Source organism: Plecotus auritus (genome assembly GCF_963455305.1).
Source record: "Plecotus auritus genome assembly, chromosome: 4".
NCBI lineage: Eukaryota > Metazoa > Chordata > Mammalia > Chiroptera > Vespertilionidae > Plecotus > Plecotus auritus.
In genome coordinates this window covers 146,460,150-146,480,034 of record NC_137775.1, presented here as the reverse complement: position 1 = coordinate 146,480,034, position 19,885 = coordinate 146,460,150, and the positions used below count along the sequence as shown (strand labels likewise).

At 39.3% G+C, this 19,885-nt stretch overlaps 1 protein-coding gene across 1 annotated transcript in view; it reads left to right on the top strand.

Annotated features, from left to right (window-relative positions):
- Positions 1 to 300: 300 nt before the first annotated feature.
- The window catches only part of LOC308246854 (POU domain, class 6, transcription factor 2-like), a gene marked incomplete at both ends in the record, with an annotated part of 125,463 nt that continues 105,878 nt past the window's right edge, over positions 301 to 19,885 (top strand). Inside the window, one exon of the mRNA XM_080665205.1 lies at positions 301 to 321. Coding sequence (XP_080521331.1) covers positions 301 to 321 — 21 coding nt within the window. The remainder of the gene's footprint in view (positions 322 to 19,885) is intronic.

Genomic DNA, 19,885 nt, shown 5'->3' with positions numbered 1-19,885 from the left:
TATCCTATATAATAATCTTATATAATAAAAGGATAATATGCAAATTGACCCTAACAGCAGAACGACCAGAACGACCACTCAACCAGTCCTATGGGGCGCACTGACCACCACTTGGTACCTTTCCCTGGCCGGCAGGCTCTGATCACCCGATGGTGAACAGGGAATGGAGGGTGGGTGGCAGGGGACGTGGGTGGCACCAGGCCAAGGCCCCTGCCCCGCCAGTTGCCCCCCACACAGAGGGTGACCCACAGCAGGGGTAGGGCCAGTGTGCTCTCTCGGCCATCAGGCTCCGATTGCCCGATGGCGAATGGGGAACTGGAGGTGAGTGGTGGCTGGGGGCAGCTGGGGAAGATGGCCCTGATCTCAGGCCAGGCCTAGGGACCATACCCATGCGTGAATTTTGTGCACCGGGCCTCTAGTATTAAATATATATACACATTTGACAACACCACTATCTTTTTTCTCTCAGAAGATCCTTAGGATGAAGATGAGTTACTTAAGACATAATTTTTTTCTGAATACATGAAATGGATATGTATGATCTGCAAGCACATGTTATAGGTACCGTCATCCCCACTATCTGCAGGTGATGCATTCCTAGATCCCCAGTGATTCCTGAAACGATGCATAGTACTGAACTCTACATATACTATGTTTCTTCCTATTCTCTTGAAGGAAGCACCTATGGCTTCTATTGGCATATCCAGATTGCCAGCATCACTGCCCCTTGTGCTTTGGGGCCCTTGTTAAGTAAAACCAGGGTTACTTGAACACAGCATTGCAATACTGTGACAGTTGATCTGAAGATGGAGATGGTTAGTAAGTGACTTAAGAGGCAGGGAGTGGACATTGTGTGGAGACAAAGGGATGATTTGAATCTCAGGCGGGACTGAGAGGGGACCACATGAGCTTTCATCATACTGCTCAAAATGATGCTCAATTTAAAACTTATGAATGATTTATTATTTATTATCTCCCATTTAATATTTTTGGACTGCAGCTGACTGCAGGTTACTAAAACTATGGGAAGTGAAACAGTAAATAAGGGGGAACTACTGTAATTTCTCATTTTTTCCTGCCCCTTACATTTACTTTTACCATTTATCTGAGTGTAATGGAAATTTAAGGTTGAAATGCTGTTTAGTTGTAAAATACTCTAGGTCTCTGGCCTTAAAGAAATCATCACTGGCAAACAAAACAACAAAATAAATTATAAAACATACCTTAAACGTTTTTAAAAGTTTGCATTTCTTCCTTTTTTTCTGAAGTACCACAAGGCACTTTTCTATATCTTATATTCAGATATATGACTGGTTAAATAATGCCTTTTGCAAATAATTGTAATATTTATTCTATTAATTAGTATTTCACAATTATTTATAAAAAGTTACAAAATGTTTTTACCAACTCTGATGCTCACAGCAGTCAGGGGAGGTGTAATTAATTGTTTCTATGTTATAGGTAAGACTAGTGGCCTGGTGCACGAAATTTGTGCACATTAAAAGGGGATTAATTAGAGAAAATAATTCAATATTGCTACTTGCCCTTTCTCTATAATAGAAGTGTCAGAGATGAAAGAAAATTAGTAAAATATATATGAAAACTTCCTCCTGTCAGAGTCTGGGGCACACCTTGGGACCCAGAGTCAAGTCCCCGCCCACCCACATGCACCTCAAAATCACGTGAGACCCAGACCCGGCCAGCAGGACGTAGCCTCAGGTCCCCTGGCCCAGTGCCAGGGGCGGGGGGTGTGGCCTGAGGTCCCCCAGCCTGGCGCTGGGGCAGGGGGCGAGGCCTGAGATCCTCCTCAAGCCCCACCTGGTTGGGGGCATGGCTTGAGGTCCCCCAGCCTGGCGCTGGGTTGGGGGGAGCAGCCTGAGGTCCCCTAGCCCAGCACCAGGATGGGAAGTGTACCTTGAAGTCCCCCGTCAAGCCCCGCCGGGTGGGGGCCACAGCCTGAAGTCCCCTGTCAAGCCCTGCCGGGTGGGGGGTCGCAGTGTGAGGTCCCCTGTCAAGCCCTGCCATGTGGGGGGCGCAGCCTGAGGTCCCCTGTCAAGCCCCACAGGGGTGGGGGAGGGCGTAGCCTCAGGTCCCTCCTGATTGCTCGTTAAGGCTCCTTATGGGAACTTGGCCTCAGCTATGGGTACAGCCATCTTTGTGACAGAGTGATGGTCAATTAGCATATTCCCTCTTTATTAGATAGGATTACTAAGCCACAGGAGGATTAAGCAACCTACTCAAACCTACAAGATGGTGACAAATTGAATAAATGAAGGAAAGGGAAATCTAAAAGAGGTGGGTTCATCTTAGGTCTCTGACACCTTCAAAATAGCCATCTTTTAAAAAAAATTTTCTGGTGTTGATAAGTAGAATGAAAATATGAATTAATACAAATGATGGCCCTTCAGGTATGGGTACCGAGTGGGAAGAGACAAATACTGAGAGGAAAGGGGAGCAGTAGCTCTGGAAAGGCAACACTGATGAAGGAGTTTGAAACAGACTCAAAAGCTGAGTAGGAGATGGCTATGGTATGGGCTGAGGAAGAAGGATGGAGAGGACTGTCCCTAACTTTTTGAAGAATCTGACAGAACAGCTGTGTGAGCACCCAGAAAAAAATTAGAGAAGTTGAGGATGAAGGTGGGTGAGGGCACATCATGAAAGGAATATTCATTATCCTCACGGTAATAGAAAGCCACTGCAGAATCTCAAGAGGGGGCTGTAGTTTGTTGATGGGGGAGGATGACTTGATCATATTTGCTCTTTAAAATCACTTTAAGTACAGAAAGGAGAATGGATTGGAGTGGCCGGCAAACTCATTAGTCAACAGAGCCAAATATCAACAGTACAATGACTGAAATTTCTTTTGAGAGCCAAATTTTTTAAACTTAAACTTCTTCTAACGCCACTTCTTCAAAATAGACTCACTCAGGCCGTGGTATTTTGTGGAAGAGCCACACTCAAGGGGCCAAAGAGCCGCATGTGGCTCGCGAGCTGCAGTTTGTCAAGAACGGTCACCCGAAAGTGACGTGGACTAGAAGCAGTGGACTTTGGGGACAAAGTAGAAGACAAAGTCAAAAGATAGTGAAGGAAATGAATTGATTACCCTTGGGGATGAAGTGTGGGTGATGAGAAAGGGAAAATGATATTTCAGGGTGCTACTCTTAGAATGTTTTCGTTTGGTTTCTTTGTGGTCTAGGCTATTAATAAAGGTATAAAAGAGCTGTGTGGTGCTATGATTTATATGTTGTTTACAGTTTTCTTTTTGGATAAGAGAAAAGATGCAATGGCAGGCTTTCTTCCTTCAAGGCAGGTGATGATTCATCATTGTGTTTCAGGAAGCCACCAGGCTCAGAACACTCAGAATCTTTTTTTTTTTTTTTTTTTTTTTTTACAGCAAATCCTGTTGTTCTGAACACTAATACTATAGCCAGATTAATACTTTAAAAAAATTCTATCTTCATGAGTGTGAATATTAAACAAATAATTTATTGAAGTTATCTTCAATTTGGACAAATGGAAATTTTGTTCTTTCTTCAATCATGACTTTTTCCCTTCTTCTTTTTCTTCTCTGTGAAGCCCCATTTCTTTCATTTTGTGGTCTGTGTGTTTGACCTAAGACAAAAATAAAAGGAAGTAAATAAAATTCTAGACATTTGTAGAAAAAAAATATTCCAGGAACGGAAAATAGTAGATTCCTTCTATATCCACACAAATACAACATATAGATTTTCCTTTTTTTGTGTAAGAACAAAACTTATTATGTGTAATTTTTCCTGAGAAAGGGGTGAACCTTTTAAAACTCTACATTTGCCTTCATTTATTTCTAGAAAATGTTATTAAGGTATATTGGAGTGCTCCAAAGAATTTCAGAAGAAGGTTAGTCTATGTTTTGCGGACTACAGTAAAGCCTTTGACTGTGTGGGTCATGAAAAGCCATGGGTTGCTCTGAAAGAAAGGGGCGTGCCTTAACAGTTGATTGTCCTAATGTGTAATTTGTACTGTGGACAGGAAGCCACTGTAAGGTCAGAATATGGAGAGACAGAGTTTTTCTACAGACAAAGGGTCAGAAAAGGGTGCATTTTATCTCCCTATTTCTTTACTCTGTATACAGATGAAAAACGAGGCTAGATTTAGAGAAAGGAGGAGTGAAAATTGGTGGTAGAAATATCAATAACCTAAGCTATATAGATGACACCATCTTATTGGCAGAAAGTAGCAATGATCTAAAATGACTTCTGATGAAAATGAATGAAGAAAGCACCAAAGCAGGGCTGCATTTGAACACCATGAAGACAAAAATCATGACTACAAAAACAATACACAACTTTAACAAAGGCAATGAAGACGTTGAAATTGTTAAAAGATTTTTATTACCTTGGTTCAGTCACCAACACAAATGGTGAGTGCAGCCAAGAAATCAAGAGAAGGTTGAACCCTGGCCAGGTGACTTAGTTGGTTGGAGCATTGTCCCATGCACCAAAAGGTTGTGGGTTTGATTCCAAGTCAGGGCACGTATGTAGGTTGCAGATTCAGTTCATGGTCAGGGCAGGCAACTGATCCATGTTTCTCTCTCACATCAATGTTTCTCTCTCTCTCAAAATCAATAAAAAAGCATATCATCCAATGAGGATTAAGTTAAAAAAAAGAGAAGGTCGAGACTCAGAAAGATAGCAATAGAGGAATTAGGAAAGGTCACCAAGAGCAAAGATGTGTCATCAGAGACCAAGATCATCCACACACACCCTTATGTTCCCATTTACTATGTACTAAGGCAAAAGCTGGACACTGAAAAAGGCTGGAAAGGAAAAAAAAAATTGATTCATTTGAAATATGTTATTGGAGGAAAGATCTATGGATACCTTGGACTGCCGGAAGATGAGCAATAAGTGGGTCCTAGTGTAAATTAAACCTGAAACACCACTGGAGGCAAAAATAACAAAACTGAAGCTGTTATACTTTAGGCACATCCTGAGAAGGAAGGTTTCTTTGAAGAGGACAGTAATGTTGAGAGAAATAGAAGGCAGTGGGAAAAGCGAAAGACCAAATATGAAATACTTTGACTCTATAAAGGAAGTCATAGGCAGGAGTCTATGGAAGCTGAACAGGGCTGTTGGGGACAGGACCTTGTGAACATCACTCATTCAGAGGGTTACAAGGAGTCAGGGTCTCCTCAGTGGCAGGTAGCACACACATTCTTATTTTATAGAGGTTATTGTTCCATCAGGTTTAAAAATATATAATAATATATTTGGACATTTCTTTAAAATGCTCATGGTAGAAGTTTTCTGATAACTGATCTTTCCCTGGTGCTTTTCTGTTGTTGTTTCCTTCCCTATCCTTTTTATAGTATTATTTTAATTTATTATTATTATTAGTAGTAGTAGTAGTAGTATTTCTAGAGGCCCAGTGCATGGATTTGTGCACAGGTGGGGTCCCTTGGCCTGGCCTGTAGGGATAGGGAGGAAACCAGCTCTCCGACATCCCCCTGGATTCTGAGAGGACGGTTCTCAGGTGATGCATCCCAGAATTGGGCTCCCTCCTCTTTGGTTCCAGGTGTGTCACCTGAGAACCACAGCTGCCAAGTCACCACAGCTCAGCAGTTCCTGCATTGAGCATCTGCCCCCTCATGGTCATTGCATGTCATAGCTACCAGTCAGATGGTCAAATGGTTGGACAGTCACTTAGGCTTTTATATATATAAATTATTATTATCCTATTTAATAAAAGAGTAATATGCAAATTGACCATCACTCCAACACACAAGATGGCTGCCCCTATGTGGTCAAAGATCCTGCCCCTATGTGGACACAAGATGGCTGCCACAAGATGGCCAGCAGGGGAGGGCAGTTGGGAGGGACCAGGCCTGCAAGGGAGGGCAGTTGGGGGCAATCAAGCCTGCAGGGGAGGGCAGTTGGGAGGGACCCAGGCCTGCAGGGGAGAGCAGTTGTGGGGGGACCAGGACTGCAGGTGAGGGCTGTTGGGGGGACCAGGCCTGCAGGGGAGGGCAGTTAGGGTGGACCAGGACTGCAGGTGAGGGCAGTTAGGGGTGACCAGGCCTGCAGGGGAGGGCAGTTAGGGGCAATCAGGCAGGCAGAGAAGCAGTTAGGCATCAATCAGGCTGTCAGGGGAGTGGTTAGGGGGTGATCAGGCTGGCAGGCAGAAGTGGTTAGGGGCAATCAGGAAGGCAGGCAGGTGAGCAGTTGGGAGCCAGCAGTCCTGGATTGTCCCATATTGGAGAGGGTGCAAGCTGGGCTGAGGGACACACCCGCCCTGTGCACGAATTTCATGCACCGGGCCTCTAGTTATTATTTAATATTTATTGTTGGGAGTATTACATTTGTCTCCTTTTTCCCCCATTGACCTCTCCCACCCCACTACTGCCCTCCCACCCCAGGCCTTCACCACCCTATTGTCTATTCATGAGTTATGCATGTATGCATATGAGTTCATTGGTTGATCTCTCCCCCCACCCCACCCCCCCAGTCCTTTCTCCTGCCTTGCCTCTGAGGTTTGATAGTCTGTTTGATGCTTCTATGTCTCTGGGTCTATTTTTGTTCATCAGTTTATGTTGTTCATTAGATTCCACATATGAGTGAGGTCATGTGATACTCATCTTTCTCTGACTGGCTTATTTCACTTACCATAATGCTCTCCAGGTCCATCTACGCTGTTGCAAATGGTAAGAGTTCTTCCTTTTTTACAACTGTGTAGTATTCTATTGTATAGATGTACCACAGTTTTTTAATCCACTCATCTGCTGATGGGCACTTTTAGGCTGTTTCCAAATCTTAGCTATTGTAAATATAGTATTTTTATATGATTGAACTATTGGTTCCCATTTATTATTATTCTCTAGGAATTCCAAACTAGAATTTGGGACTAGAACTCAGAAGCTATGTGTATGATGGTGGTGTTGGCCATTGCTATGTTCCATGCCAGCCAAGGATTCTTTAAATGACAAGCTTGTGCATCTGAGGGTGCTCTCTTAGACTTTACTTCTCCCCAGTCAACGGAGATCGGCATTGCAGGGTAGTTTACAAGTTGACAACACACAATTTTTCTTCTTTACTCTCTTACCAATAAAATGTTTCCTGAAAATATGACTTGCTGTTGATTCTTCTCTTCTCATTATAATCAAACAAAATTCAGAGATTTATTTCTGTCAGCTCCAGTTCCATTGTTAAAAAATAATAATTGTTGGTTTTAACCTCAGTGTGCCCTACATCTTGGAGAAGGGTGCATGGTAGCATTTTCTGAGCTCTACAGTTGTGGCTGTCCTTTCTCTTAAGTCTTCCCTTACCCCACTATCCCTTCGTTGCTTTTATAGTTCAAGGTTTCAGATGTCTCTCGGTTTTGTTGAAGGTAGAGTTTATGCTTCTGTTCCTAATTCTCCTTATTATTTTTGCATGCATTTAAAGAGATAACTGGGAAATAACACATTTACACCACGATTTTAAAACAAAAAATTTTAAATAAAATACTTCAAATTAAAAAAAAAAAAAAAAAAGGTAGAGCTCTGGCTAGTTTAGTTGTTTAGCGGTTAAAGCTTTGGCCTGCACAGTGAAAGGTGACAGTTCGATATTTGGTCAAGGGCAGGTACCGGGGTTGCAGGTTCGATCCCAGGCCCTGGTTAGGACATGTGTGAGAGGCAACCAATCAGTGTGTCCCACATCAATGTTTCTCTCTCTCGCTCACTCTCTCGCTCTCTCTTGCTCTCTCTCGATCTCTCTCTCTCCCTCCCTCCCTCTCCCTTCCATACTCTCTAAAAATCAATGGAAAAAATATCCTTGTTTGAGGATTAAAAATAATAATAGAGCTTGGGTTTAGTTTAATTTGCATTTTCTTTAATATTAATCATTCAATTTGTTTTTATTTCTTCCTATTTCTTCTAATGTGCTTTGTTTCTTACCTTTACCCATCTTTATTGTTTCTTTTTAATTTGCAAAAGAACATTAACTCATTATATCTCTCGTTTGTTGCAGTTATTAGTCTTAGCCTGGCTGTTGCCTCCTAATTGTTTTAGTATTTTTGACACATAGAAGTTCAATAGTTTTGTAAATTAATATTTTTCTTTGTGATTTCTTCCACTGCACTAAGATTAGAAAATAGTTTTCTACTCTAAGACCAATTAATTTTCACAATTTTATTCTTTTTTTTAGTTTCACTTTTTGTGTTTAGCTCTTTATTCTAATTTATTTCACTGTTAATGTGAGGTGAGGATTTCAGGATTTCAGTTGAGAGTTTCCCAAATAATCATTTTCCCCAAATTGTTAACTAAACAATCTCTTCCTTTCCCATTGATTGGTGATGTTTTCTGTGGTGTTTTCTAAGTTGGTTTATTCCTCGCATAGTGAGGCCCATGCTGGGTGCTGATTCATTCCTCCAGATGGAGATCAGTATTGTCTCTAGCTAGCCTCCCATCCACTCAGCTCCTGGCTGGCCAGCGAGGTTAATGAACAGAATCTGTCTATTTCTGGTGCCCAGCAGGTCCTCAGGCTATAAGGTCTGATTGACTCAAGTTAATGTCTCTCCTCTTCCAACTCAGACTTTCTCATCATTCCATAAAACCAGAAACAGTATTTATTTGCTCCCTATTTAAATGTACTACATAAAGGGCTGTATACTCTAGCATGCATCCTCTTCTCCAACACACCCTCAGTTCTCTCATGTAAACTGGTCTCAAAGAGGGCAATACACCAGCCTTTTGGTGAGTTCTGTACTCAGAATCAACCAGAATTTTCAAATGAATTGGGAGAGTGAGTGCAGTTACTGACAGGGTGTGGGGGTGGGAATAGAGGGAAAAAATGGAAAGATTCTTAGTGGTGAATCCTTGCTGTCAGTAGTGCCAGGTCAGGTGAAGGCATGAACCAAGCAGTCTCCTGCACAGTGCAGAGTGCCTGTGTTTTGGGAATGCATTTCTGCAGCAGTCCCAGTTCATCACCAACCACTGACACTGCAATTGCTGGACATCTCCCCTTGGGATTTGGCAGATTACCTTTTTCATCAGTCTGCTTTCTTGTTTCTAGTGTCTAGTCATTTGGGGGCTCGTAATGCGTAGAATTTGGAGATGAGTGAATCTACTAGTGTCTAGTCATTTGGGGGCTCTTAATGCGTAGAATTTGGAGATGAGTGAATCTATCACTATGGAAACTTGGAATGACAAAGAACAGATTTATATGATTCTAACATTTGCAAAGTCTTAGGGGAATAAATTCTTCTTTGTAAGGGGTTACTTATTTACTAGTTTTGTATTGAAAATGTTCATTAAAATTTTCATGTAATTTGAATGATGAAGACATTATCTATGAAAATTCAAATTATGGGTGATTTATTTTGGGACAAGGAGTTCTTTAAAAATTGAATATTCACATCTGCTGACTCAAGACTAAAACTCAGAATCATAATTTCATTTTTAGAGATTTATTTTTATGAAATCAACCTAGATTTTATGAAAATTTAGCGTTTAATTTCCTGGGAGGGTAAGAAATAGTCTCAAAGACTTAGGAAAATAAAAAATGTAAAAAACCCCACACCTTTTAGAAAAATGCTGTGACACAGCATTTTTAGTATGTTTTTTGTATAGGTCCTGTTTGATGAACTGAAAAAACAGCATGGAAATAATGAAATAGCATAATCATTTCCATAATAACTTATCAGAGAATGACCAAGTAATTCTTAAATGTTCACATAGGAACACAATCATAAGCTTCAAGAAGAATTTTCAATTATTATACTTAGAGAAGGGTTTTAATTAGGAAAGGAAAACAATGTTGAAATATTTTAGATTAAGTTATTAGATAAATGCATATTTACTTCTAGGATACTCAAGAGAACAAAAACAACAAAATGAAGCAAGGGGAAAGGGTTAACTGAAAAGTTTTAGAAACTTGCATATAATGTTTTAAATGAATGGCCAGACCTTATCCATAAATTAATATTTAAAACATGCTCAATTTCTTAAAACTCACTTTAATCCCACTAAGATGGCTATGATAAAAAAGTGGAAAATAACAAGTGTTAGAAAAGATGTAGAGAAATTGGATTCCTTATACATTGCAGGTAGGAATATAAAATGGTGCAGCTGCTATGGAAAACATTATCAGCTCCTTAAAATACTTAAACACATAATTATATGATCTAGTAATTGTACTCCTAAGTACATTTCTAAGAGAATTAAAAATATATGTACATAAAAGAACCTGTATACAAATGTCTATAGCAGCATCATTCATAACAACCAAAAAAAAAAAAGTAGAAACAACCCAGACATCCAGCAGCCAATATATCCATACAATGGAATATTATCCATCCATAAGAAGGAATGAAGTACTGATACATGCTACAATATGCATGAACCTTGAAAACATTGTGCTAAGTTAAAGAAGCCAGACACACTGTCACACAGTGTCTAGGAGATGTCCAGAGGAGATCAATCTATAGAGAAAGAAAGAATACTAGCCCTTTTTTTTAGGGCTAGGGGAATGAGAAGATGGGGGTTATAGCTAAAGAATTATTTTTCAAGGAATTGAAATATTCTAAAATTTACTTGGTGATGATTGCATAATTCTGTGAATATTGTAAAAACCACAGAACTGTATACTTTAGAATGGTAAATTTTATGGCACATGAATTATATCAATTTTTTTGGAAAGTTCTCAACTTTCCACTAAATATGTAAAGGAACTGAACACATAACAATTAAAAAAATCCCCAAGTATAAATTAATATCCACTTATTTATTATCTAAATCTGAGAGTAATTTTTACTAATTTCAAGACAGATGAAATATGAATGGTGCCGTTGGTGGTCCAACAATAGTATGTGGCCAGAAACAGAAAGTGGAAAGTTGTTTCTTTCTATCTGCACAAAATAGAACCATGGTTCTCAAACTTTTTGATCTCTGGACTTCCTTAAATTATCAAAAATTATTGAGAAAGGCAAAGAGCTTTCATTTATGTGGGTAATATCTGTTGATATTTATTAAATTAGAAATACAAATTGGGAAAAGTTTGAAATATTATATATTGATGCATTTAAAATTTTTATTATCGTTTTTACTTTATTTTTATTGTTGAAACTATTACAGATATTTCTCATTCCCCCTCACCCCCCACTTGCTCACCTCAACCCGGATCTCCCAGTCCCCATCCATCTGGCCATCACTGCACTGATGTCTGTGTTCAAGGGCTATGCATATATGTTCTTTGGTTAATCTCTTCACCTTCTTTCATCCACAATAACAATAATTATTACTTAACTCATTCTAACATAAAGATCGTATTAAAAGCTATAAATTACAATAAACATTTATTTTTGAAAAATGTAAACAGCTGGAATCTTATATCTACTTCTGCATTTAATCTTGTTGTGATATGTTCCTGTGGTTAAAGTTTATGAAGAAATTAGGTGTCTTGCAGATATGTGATAAAAAAAGGAAGGCAGATTTTTGTTGTTTTTTTTAGAATAATTGTGATTATTCTTTGATACCACAACCAAGTCTGACAAGTGGTTGTTTTATAAAGCTTTGTCATGTAGATTTGAAAACTATATTAATAAACTTTTTGTACTCATTTACACTAAAATAAATCCTGTACTTTGAATGGATTTTTTATTAATGCATAATTTTGTAGCATCATGAATTGATCATTTGGAAAATATTCATTCACTGTGTTTCCAAATGTTGGCACATTTCATTACACAGTATAAAAAATTATATTTGTTATATCACCACTTATTTCACCAGAAAAGTCTTTAAGTACTGGGAAGTTCTCAAACATTTTGTGGCAGATAATAAGTTTTCAAATATTATAATTTCCTCTTTAGAACTCAAATTTTATCATTGGCAACAAATACTTTCTGTTGTTTTCATTGAAATGACAGACTCATTTTATACAAACACATAAATTCTCTCAAAAGAATTAAAACATCGCATTCTCCACCATAATGTTACAATTTAAAAAATTAAAAAGGCCTAATTAAAAATAAAACAAACTTCTCCTATACTTAAAACATCTTCAAAATGATTGTTAGGTCAGAAAATAATAATAAAAAATGACAGCATGAACTACTTACTATTCTAAAAAAATATAAAGGAAAAATTTGAGGATTAACAGCACATTTCAAATTCACACCTTCATTAGTTTTAATAGAATATATGGATTAACTAAGTGTGAAAATCAAGAAACATAATGACATCAGGCAGACAGATATGTTAAAGATAAAATAAATCAAATAATTTTTAAGTTGAAAAATTCAAGAATAAGTTCTTTGAAAAAATTAATAAAATAAAGTTTTGATAAATCTAAGCAACATAAAATAGGAAAATATAGCAACATGAATGAGATGAAATTTAACAATGGATATGAAGGACATTAAAATGATATTATGCACAATTCTATTTATACTTTAAAATCATGATAAATATGAGTTATCTAAATTGATTAAGAAATACCATAGTAAAACTCTAAAAGTATTTTTAAATTCCTCCAAAAGAAAAAAGAGAGGAGAAAAATGACTCGGTGCAAATAATTTTACTGGTAAATTATTTCAGAATTTCAAAAGGCAACTATTCCCCTGCTATATAAATTATTCCACAGATATGTAAAAGAACCTTAGTCATATTATTAATCCATCTTCATCTTGACACACACATACAACACAGCAATTGAAAAAATATATAAATTAATTTTATTTATAGTAGATATCAATGCACAATACTCAATAAAATACTCTGAAATCAAAACTCAGATTAGCCCTAGCTGGTTTGGCTCAGTGGATAGAGCGTTGACCTGGGGACTGAAGGGTCCCAGGTTCGATTCCAGTCAGGGCACATGCCCGGGTTGCAGGCTTGATCCCCAGTAGGGGGCGTGCAGGAGGCAGCCGATCAATGATTCTCATCGTTGATGTTTCTATCTCTCTCTCCCTCTCCCTTCCTCTCTGAAATCAATAAAAATATATATTAAAAAAAACTCAGGTTAATTTTCAACATAATATTCCTGGAATCCAAAGATGCTTTAGGAAACTTGTCTGCATGATATGTTGCATCAGGAAGTTAGCTGAAAGAAAAAGAGAAAGCATCTGATAAAATACAACAGCCATTTCTTAAAAAAATTTTTTTAAATCATCACTGAAAGCGTGATGATTGATATCCCATTGATATTTAGAAATTGTGGAAGGGAGTAGAGTGGGAGAGAGAGAGAGAGAGAGAGAGAGAGAGAGAGAGAGAGAGAGAGAGAGAGAGAAACATCAGTGTGGTAGTGAAACATCAATCAGCTGTCTCTTGCATGCTCTCCCACCTCCCCCCAACCAGGGATTAAGCCTGCAACCTAGACTTGCCCTGACCTGAATTGAACTGGCAACCTTTCAGTGCATGGGACAATGCCCAAGTAACCAAGCCACACCAGACAGGGCTTGTTATTTTTAAAATAAAAATGTCTGTAATAGATATGAAAAAAAAACATACATTGCAAAAAAAAATTAAATAAATGAAGAGGACCAAGTTTCTTGATGGTGACACAGAATATTACAAATATAACATTTATCCATCACAATTTTAACTTTAAAATTTGACAAAGTGATCTGAAGTTCATCTGAAAAATAACAATTGAGAAAACATAAGAATGTATAGGGGATTTTTTCTCTATTACATATTATAATATATATATGTTATATATATATATTATATACTATATAATACATATATAATACATATATAATTACACAAAATATATATTAGAAATACAAAATTAAAATGCATATACTATTTATAGCATATATTTATATACTTAGCATGTATATATGGCATTATGTATGGTCATACATATGTGTATGTGGTCCAAAAACAGACCGAGATTCCATTAAAACTTAGTTTTTGATTCAAAAAAGAAGAAAGCATGATATGCAAATGGGTTATTCAACTAATTGTGCTCTAAAATTTGACTATTTGTGGAATTGTGAGATTTTCAATTAATGCCATATACCCACATAACATCTTTTTAAAAAAATCAACATTAATAAAAATCAAAGGAAAATAATGAATTCTAGAATAACTATTTGAAATTCTTACAGTTTGAAATCATGAAGACTCCCAAATTATATGTTATTTTCACTTCATTCATCTCAATTTCATCATCAATGAAATAGGAATAATAGTGCTGTTGGTTGTTTAGAAGGCTAAAAATAAATATAGTACAGCCCAGTGCTCAAAACAGTGTCAGCAATTATTTATTACTAGAGGCCTGGTGCATGAAATTCATGCATGGGGGTGTGTCCCTCAGCCCAGCCTGCACCCTCTCCAATTTGGGACCCCTCGAGGGATGATCATGGTAGGATCAGGCTTAAACGGGCAGCCGGACATCCCTCTCACAATCCAGGACTGCTGGCTCCCAACTGCTCGCCTGCCTGCCTTCCTGATTGCCCCTAACCGCTTCTGCCTGCCAGCCTGATTACCCCCTAAGCACTCCCCTGCCAACCTGATTGATCCCTAACTGCTCCCCTGCCAGCCTGATTGCCCCTAACTGCCCTCCCCTGCAGGCCTGGTCACCCCTAATTGCCCTCCCCTGCAGGCCTGGTCCCCCCCCAACTGCTCTCCCCTGCAGGCCTGGGTCCCCCCCAACTACCCTTCCCTGCAGGTCCGGTCGCCCCCAACTTCCCTCCTCTGCCAGCCTGGTCACCCCTAACTGCCCTCCCCTGCAGGCTTGATCACCCACAACTGTTCTTCCTTGCAGGCCTGGTCCCTCCCAACTGCCTTCCCCTGCTGGCCTGATCACGCACAACTGCCCTCCCCTGCAGGCCTGATCCTTCCCAACTGCCCTCCCCTGCTGGCCTGGTCCCTCCCAACTGCCCTCCCCTGCTGGCCTGATTGCCCCCAACTTCCCTCCCTTGCAGGCCTGGTCCCTCCCAACTGCCCTCCCTTGCTGGCCTGATCGTGTACAACTGCCCTCCCCTGCAGGCCTGATCCCTCCCAACTGCCCTCCCCTGCTGGCCATCTTATGGAGGCCATCTTGTGTCTACATGGGGGCAGGATCTTTGACCACATGGGGCAGCCATCTTGTGTGTTGGAGTGATGGTCAATTTGCATATTACTCTTTTATTAGATAGGATAATTATTACTACTTGTATATATCTTATGCAAAGTTCAATGATAAAAATTCTTAAATCTCAATAGAGAGACAGGCTAAGGATGTGAGTAATTGATGAAAGAAGAAACTTAATTAGCTAATAAACTTGAAAAATTTAGCCTTGCTAATGAGATGCAAATTAAAACATTAATAAAATGCCAGTTTCCAGATAATAAATTAGACAAAACTTTTAAATATAATACAAAAGAGAAGCTTTCTCCTACACTGGGAGCATAAATTTCCCACAACTGACCTTGAAGGCAATTTGGCAATGGTCCATACTCTTTCACCTGTAATTTCACTCTTGAGAATATATTTAAAATTGTCTAAATTTTACTTTTGTGTGAATAATTGAGCATATCTTAAATCAAGGGACTCAAAGTTTTTGTGATATCCCAGTTTTATCAATGAAAAGATTTTTTTACCATATGCTCCTAATATACATAAATGTATGTCTCGTTTTTTTTTTTTTTTTTGTACTATACATGTTTACCACTAAAAACAAATAGAATTGCCCTGGCTGGTTTGGCTCAGTGGATGGAGCATCAGCCTGGGGACTGAAGGGTCCTGGGTTCAATTCCAGTCAAGGGCACATGCCAGGGTTCCGGGATCGAACCTCAGTAGGGGGCGTGCAGGAGGCAGCAGATCAATTATTCTCTCTCATCATTGATGTTTCTATCTCTTTCTCAGTCTCCCTTCTCTGAAGTCAATAAAAATATATTTAAAAAATAAAAGCAAATAGAATTGAAAAGAAAATGACGTAAAAATAGAAATTCTAACACTTTCTTCCTGTACCTCAATGTATTATCTGAAACATCTCCTGGTGTGCATGTACCGCATTCCAAAGACCACATCGTGGACTATGCTGCAGTTAGAAAAGAGTTAAATAAATCATAGCACATTCATCAGAGTAAACATTATGCAGCTGTTTGAAATCACAGCTTTGGATAATATTTAATTTTGAGATCATGCTTTCAATATAATACAATAATATCTATGAAGGTAAATAGAGTGCCTACCTGGCTCACCATTATTTCCCCAGAACCTGGCTGGCTATGGTGGGTACTAGTGACCCAAAATAGATGACAATAGAGAGATGGGTTTGGGTTGAAGTGGAGACTTAAAAGGCACATGCTTCTTGCTAGTGCCACTGCGGTACCAACGGCTGTATTAAGAAGAGGGCTCTTAAAAGCAGAGGTCCCTAAACTGAGGACTGTGCAAGCCATTAACAGTTTCAAAAGGGGGTTTTATCATGAAGGACTAGGTCAGAAGCCCAGAGTTTGAGGGACCAGGTGTGTCATCCTTTCAAATGATATCCAGGCCCTGGGAGGAGCACTAATGCCTGGAAAGAGAGTCCTGTAGGTGATGTACTTTTTTCTTTTAAGCTTAAGACTCTGTATAGTCTTTACGTCCCACTGGGATGAGGCCGGTGTTGTTCTAACTGAAGGAAATATTCAGAGAAGTTAAAGCGGTTGTCCTAAAACTGCAGTGGGAGCTAATCAGGTATCAACAAGAACAGACTTCAATGAGGTTCGTAAGGACCCGATCCCTTCCCCACCTGGCCTCAGGAGCCCAGGGGGACTCTGTAATAATTCAGCTCAGCCCAACAGGCCAGAGGAAAGCAGCCACTGCAAAGGCAGGTAAAGCTGCAAAGGCAGGTAAAGCTGAGAGATGATTCATCTGATTACTTCTCAAAAGAAATTAAGTTGATATAAAGGCTGTTGGGGTAACACAGTAAGGAAAAATTGTGGCTTAAATTTGGGTTTTCATAAGATTCAAGTTATTGAAATTTTTTCTGGTCTCATAGGAATGGTACAGTAGATCTCTTATATGGTACAGTAGATTTTTTTGCAATCTAAAATTTATCCACAAGTACATGAGGAAACTTTTGCAGGTGATGGATGTTTATTACCTGTAATATAGTGATGGTTTCACGCATGTGTGCCTATGTCCAAACTCACCAAATTATATACATTAAATATGTGCAGAGTTTTGTATATCAATTACATCACAGTCAAGCTGTTAAAAACTTTTTTTTTATCTCCAAGGGTCCCTTATCTGTGGGACCACTCTTGATCTTGTTATGTAAATTTCACACCCACACACCTCAGCCTGCTTTCTTTCTGTCCATAGCACTCATCACTACTCAGCGTCACGATATTTCCTGAATTATTTATCTGCTCGTGTCAGTGTCCCCACTATCATTTTAGTTGTGGGAGGGCCTGCCCTTGTTCAATGATGTGTTCCCATTGCCTTGCCAAGTAGGTATCATGGCATACAGGAATCACTGGATACATATTTGTTTTAATAAATGAATAACTAGCATTTAAAACACTCCCAATATCAAAGTTAAATGAGGATAAAAAAAAATCTCTAAGTGCAACAACAAACCAAACTGTTTCCCACTGGATTTAAAAAAGTTATCCAATTTTTCAAAATCTATCATGACGGACTATATTTACTTTTATGTCAAATACTTAGGGAATTTGTCTCCTCCTTTATCTCAATGCTAATTTGAATTCACTTTTCTGCTTGCTTTTAATAAAGATGATTTCTCGCTGATTTTTTTTAACAGAGTACTCTGCAGGTTTGATTAGAGTTTTTGCTTGGCATACTAAGGAAACAAGTGCCCGCAGGTGGCCCCCTCAAGATCCAAAAGCCAGGGGCAAGCTTTCCAGGCAGAGTGCAGATCCTGCAGGCTTCCCAGCAGGACTCACCTGTTAGTGGGCGTTGGAGGAAGGTAGGGACGTGGGCCCTGTGGCCTAAGAAGTGGGAAAGTAGGAGAACCCAGCAATAGTCCATTTCTCACTTGTTTTGTTGCAGGAAACAGAAAACTTCTCAGGCAATATGCGGGTGCATGTGGAGAAATAGTGCAGAACTCAATGGAGTAGAATGAAAGAGGGTTGTGTAATGAGGGCACATTCCAGCAGTGCTGGCTGGGCCTTCTTGGGGTACATTAATGTCATTGGAATGGGCTCTCTTACGCAGTCACATTTGGGATAATTCAGCCAGCAGTGCGTTGAAATGGTCTATTTTAATCTATGAAGCATTCGTCTAAGCAAACTAATGGTAGAGGGGTGGGGATGGGGGTAGATGGAGGCTTCTAAGCCCACGGATAAGAGCCAGTTGTTTATAAAGACTTTAGCACATCTGTTTTTATGTGATTTTATGAGTGTGCCTTGCTGATTTGTTAAAGTCTGCTTTCCTCTTGACAAGACAATACCAATTCTCATTACTGTAAGTGCTTGAGGATATGAGGGAAGCAGTTCTTCAAATATACTCAGTGACAAACTCAGATGCTTCCACTGCTCCTTTGGCCATGCAGCCTTGGTAGCCAGTGATCCTGTGGATTGCTGTGTTGATCCCTTGTTTTAGTGTGTGAGTCAAAACACTGCGGCATTAAGTCTAGAAAAACCAAGTTGATACTCCCTGGAAGGAGCAACATGTTTATTCATTAGCATCTGTAATGATGTTAAAAGAGTGCTTCAAAGAAACGCTGTTGTGTTTGTGTGTGTGTGTATGTGTGTGTGTGTGTGTGTGTATGTGTGTGCGCACGCGCGCCAGTGCTTAGTATACATTGGCATTTTGCAGAAAGGGGAGGGAAGGACTCCAAGAAAATGTATCAGAAAGGAAGTGTACTAGACCCACAGAAGCTGCGGAATGTGTCCTTTACCGGTGTGTACTAGATTGTGACATTTTTGATGGGAGCAAATGTTTCTTGATCCTTACATTCCCCATAGTCCCTAGCACAACACCTCATACAGGATGAATAGTCAATAAATAAATATTTGTTGAATTGCTTTAGTTTTGTTTTAAGTAGACCCTGATTCAGAGCCACCCTAATCATGTAAACCAAAGGGGACATAAATAACTATTAATAAAAGCCAGCCTTGTTTTAAAATTGTCCTCAATTTCAAAGGTTAGAGATTTAAAGAAATATTTAGTTAAGTCAGGTTAGAGATTTAAGGAAATATTTAGTTAGCCTCTTTTTTATAGTTTGGGTTGGAAAGAAAATATTTTTAATTGGGGTTAACAAGGTAGCTGATGGGGTGGGGAGGACCCATAACAAAACAAACCTCCCAGTCCTTGTATTTGTGAGACCACAAATCCCCAGGAATGAGAAGATTTAGCTAATCTTTCCAATCACATTCTCCCATCCTCCCTCCCCTCATCCATCTCCTTGGAATTATGTTATCTCTGCTCAGTTTAAAAGCTCAGAAGCCTTTTGATTTGGAGCAGCATTCAAAGGACGGTCAAGGGTCACCCTTGGAATATTAAAGGAGAGTGTATTACAGGAGAGAGAGGGAGAGGGAGCAGCTGGGGCCAGGCGCAGCCATGTACAGACCCAAGGCAGAAAATGAGAGAAAGCGCCACAGGAGCTGCTGCTGGTGGAGAGAAAGCTGCACGGATTGCTAGGAAGGACAGGAAGTAGCAACTAGCAACCCACATTATCAGTGTCCAGGGCCGGTGCTAGTGCAGTTTGAGAGTGGAAGAAAGGAAAACACCTATTAGTGAAATCAATTAGGCAGTGGCCTTTTGAACAGAAATAGAATGGTTCCTTTAGAGAATGTGGACAATTGAACCTTGGAAAATGAAAAGCCAGATATTGCTTTAGTTCAGGGATGCAATTCTACAGAATGTACAGCCCCCTGATGGCTAATTTCTTAAAATAATAAAGCCGTGGGATTTATAAAGTAAATTCCTTCGCAAGATGTCAAAGTAATTTAGTTTTCAAAAATCTATTTTTTGACCTTTCTTCATTTATA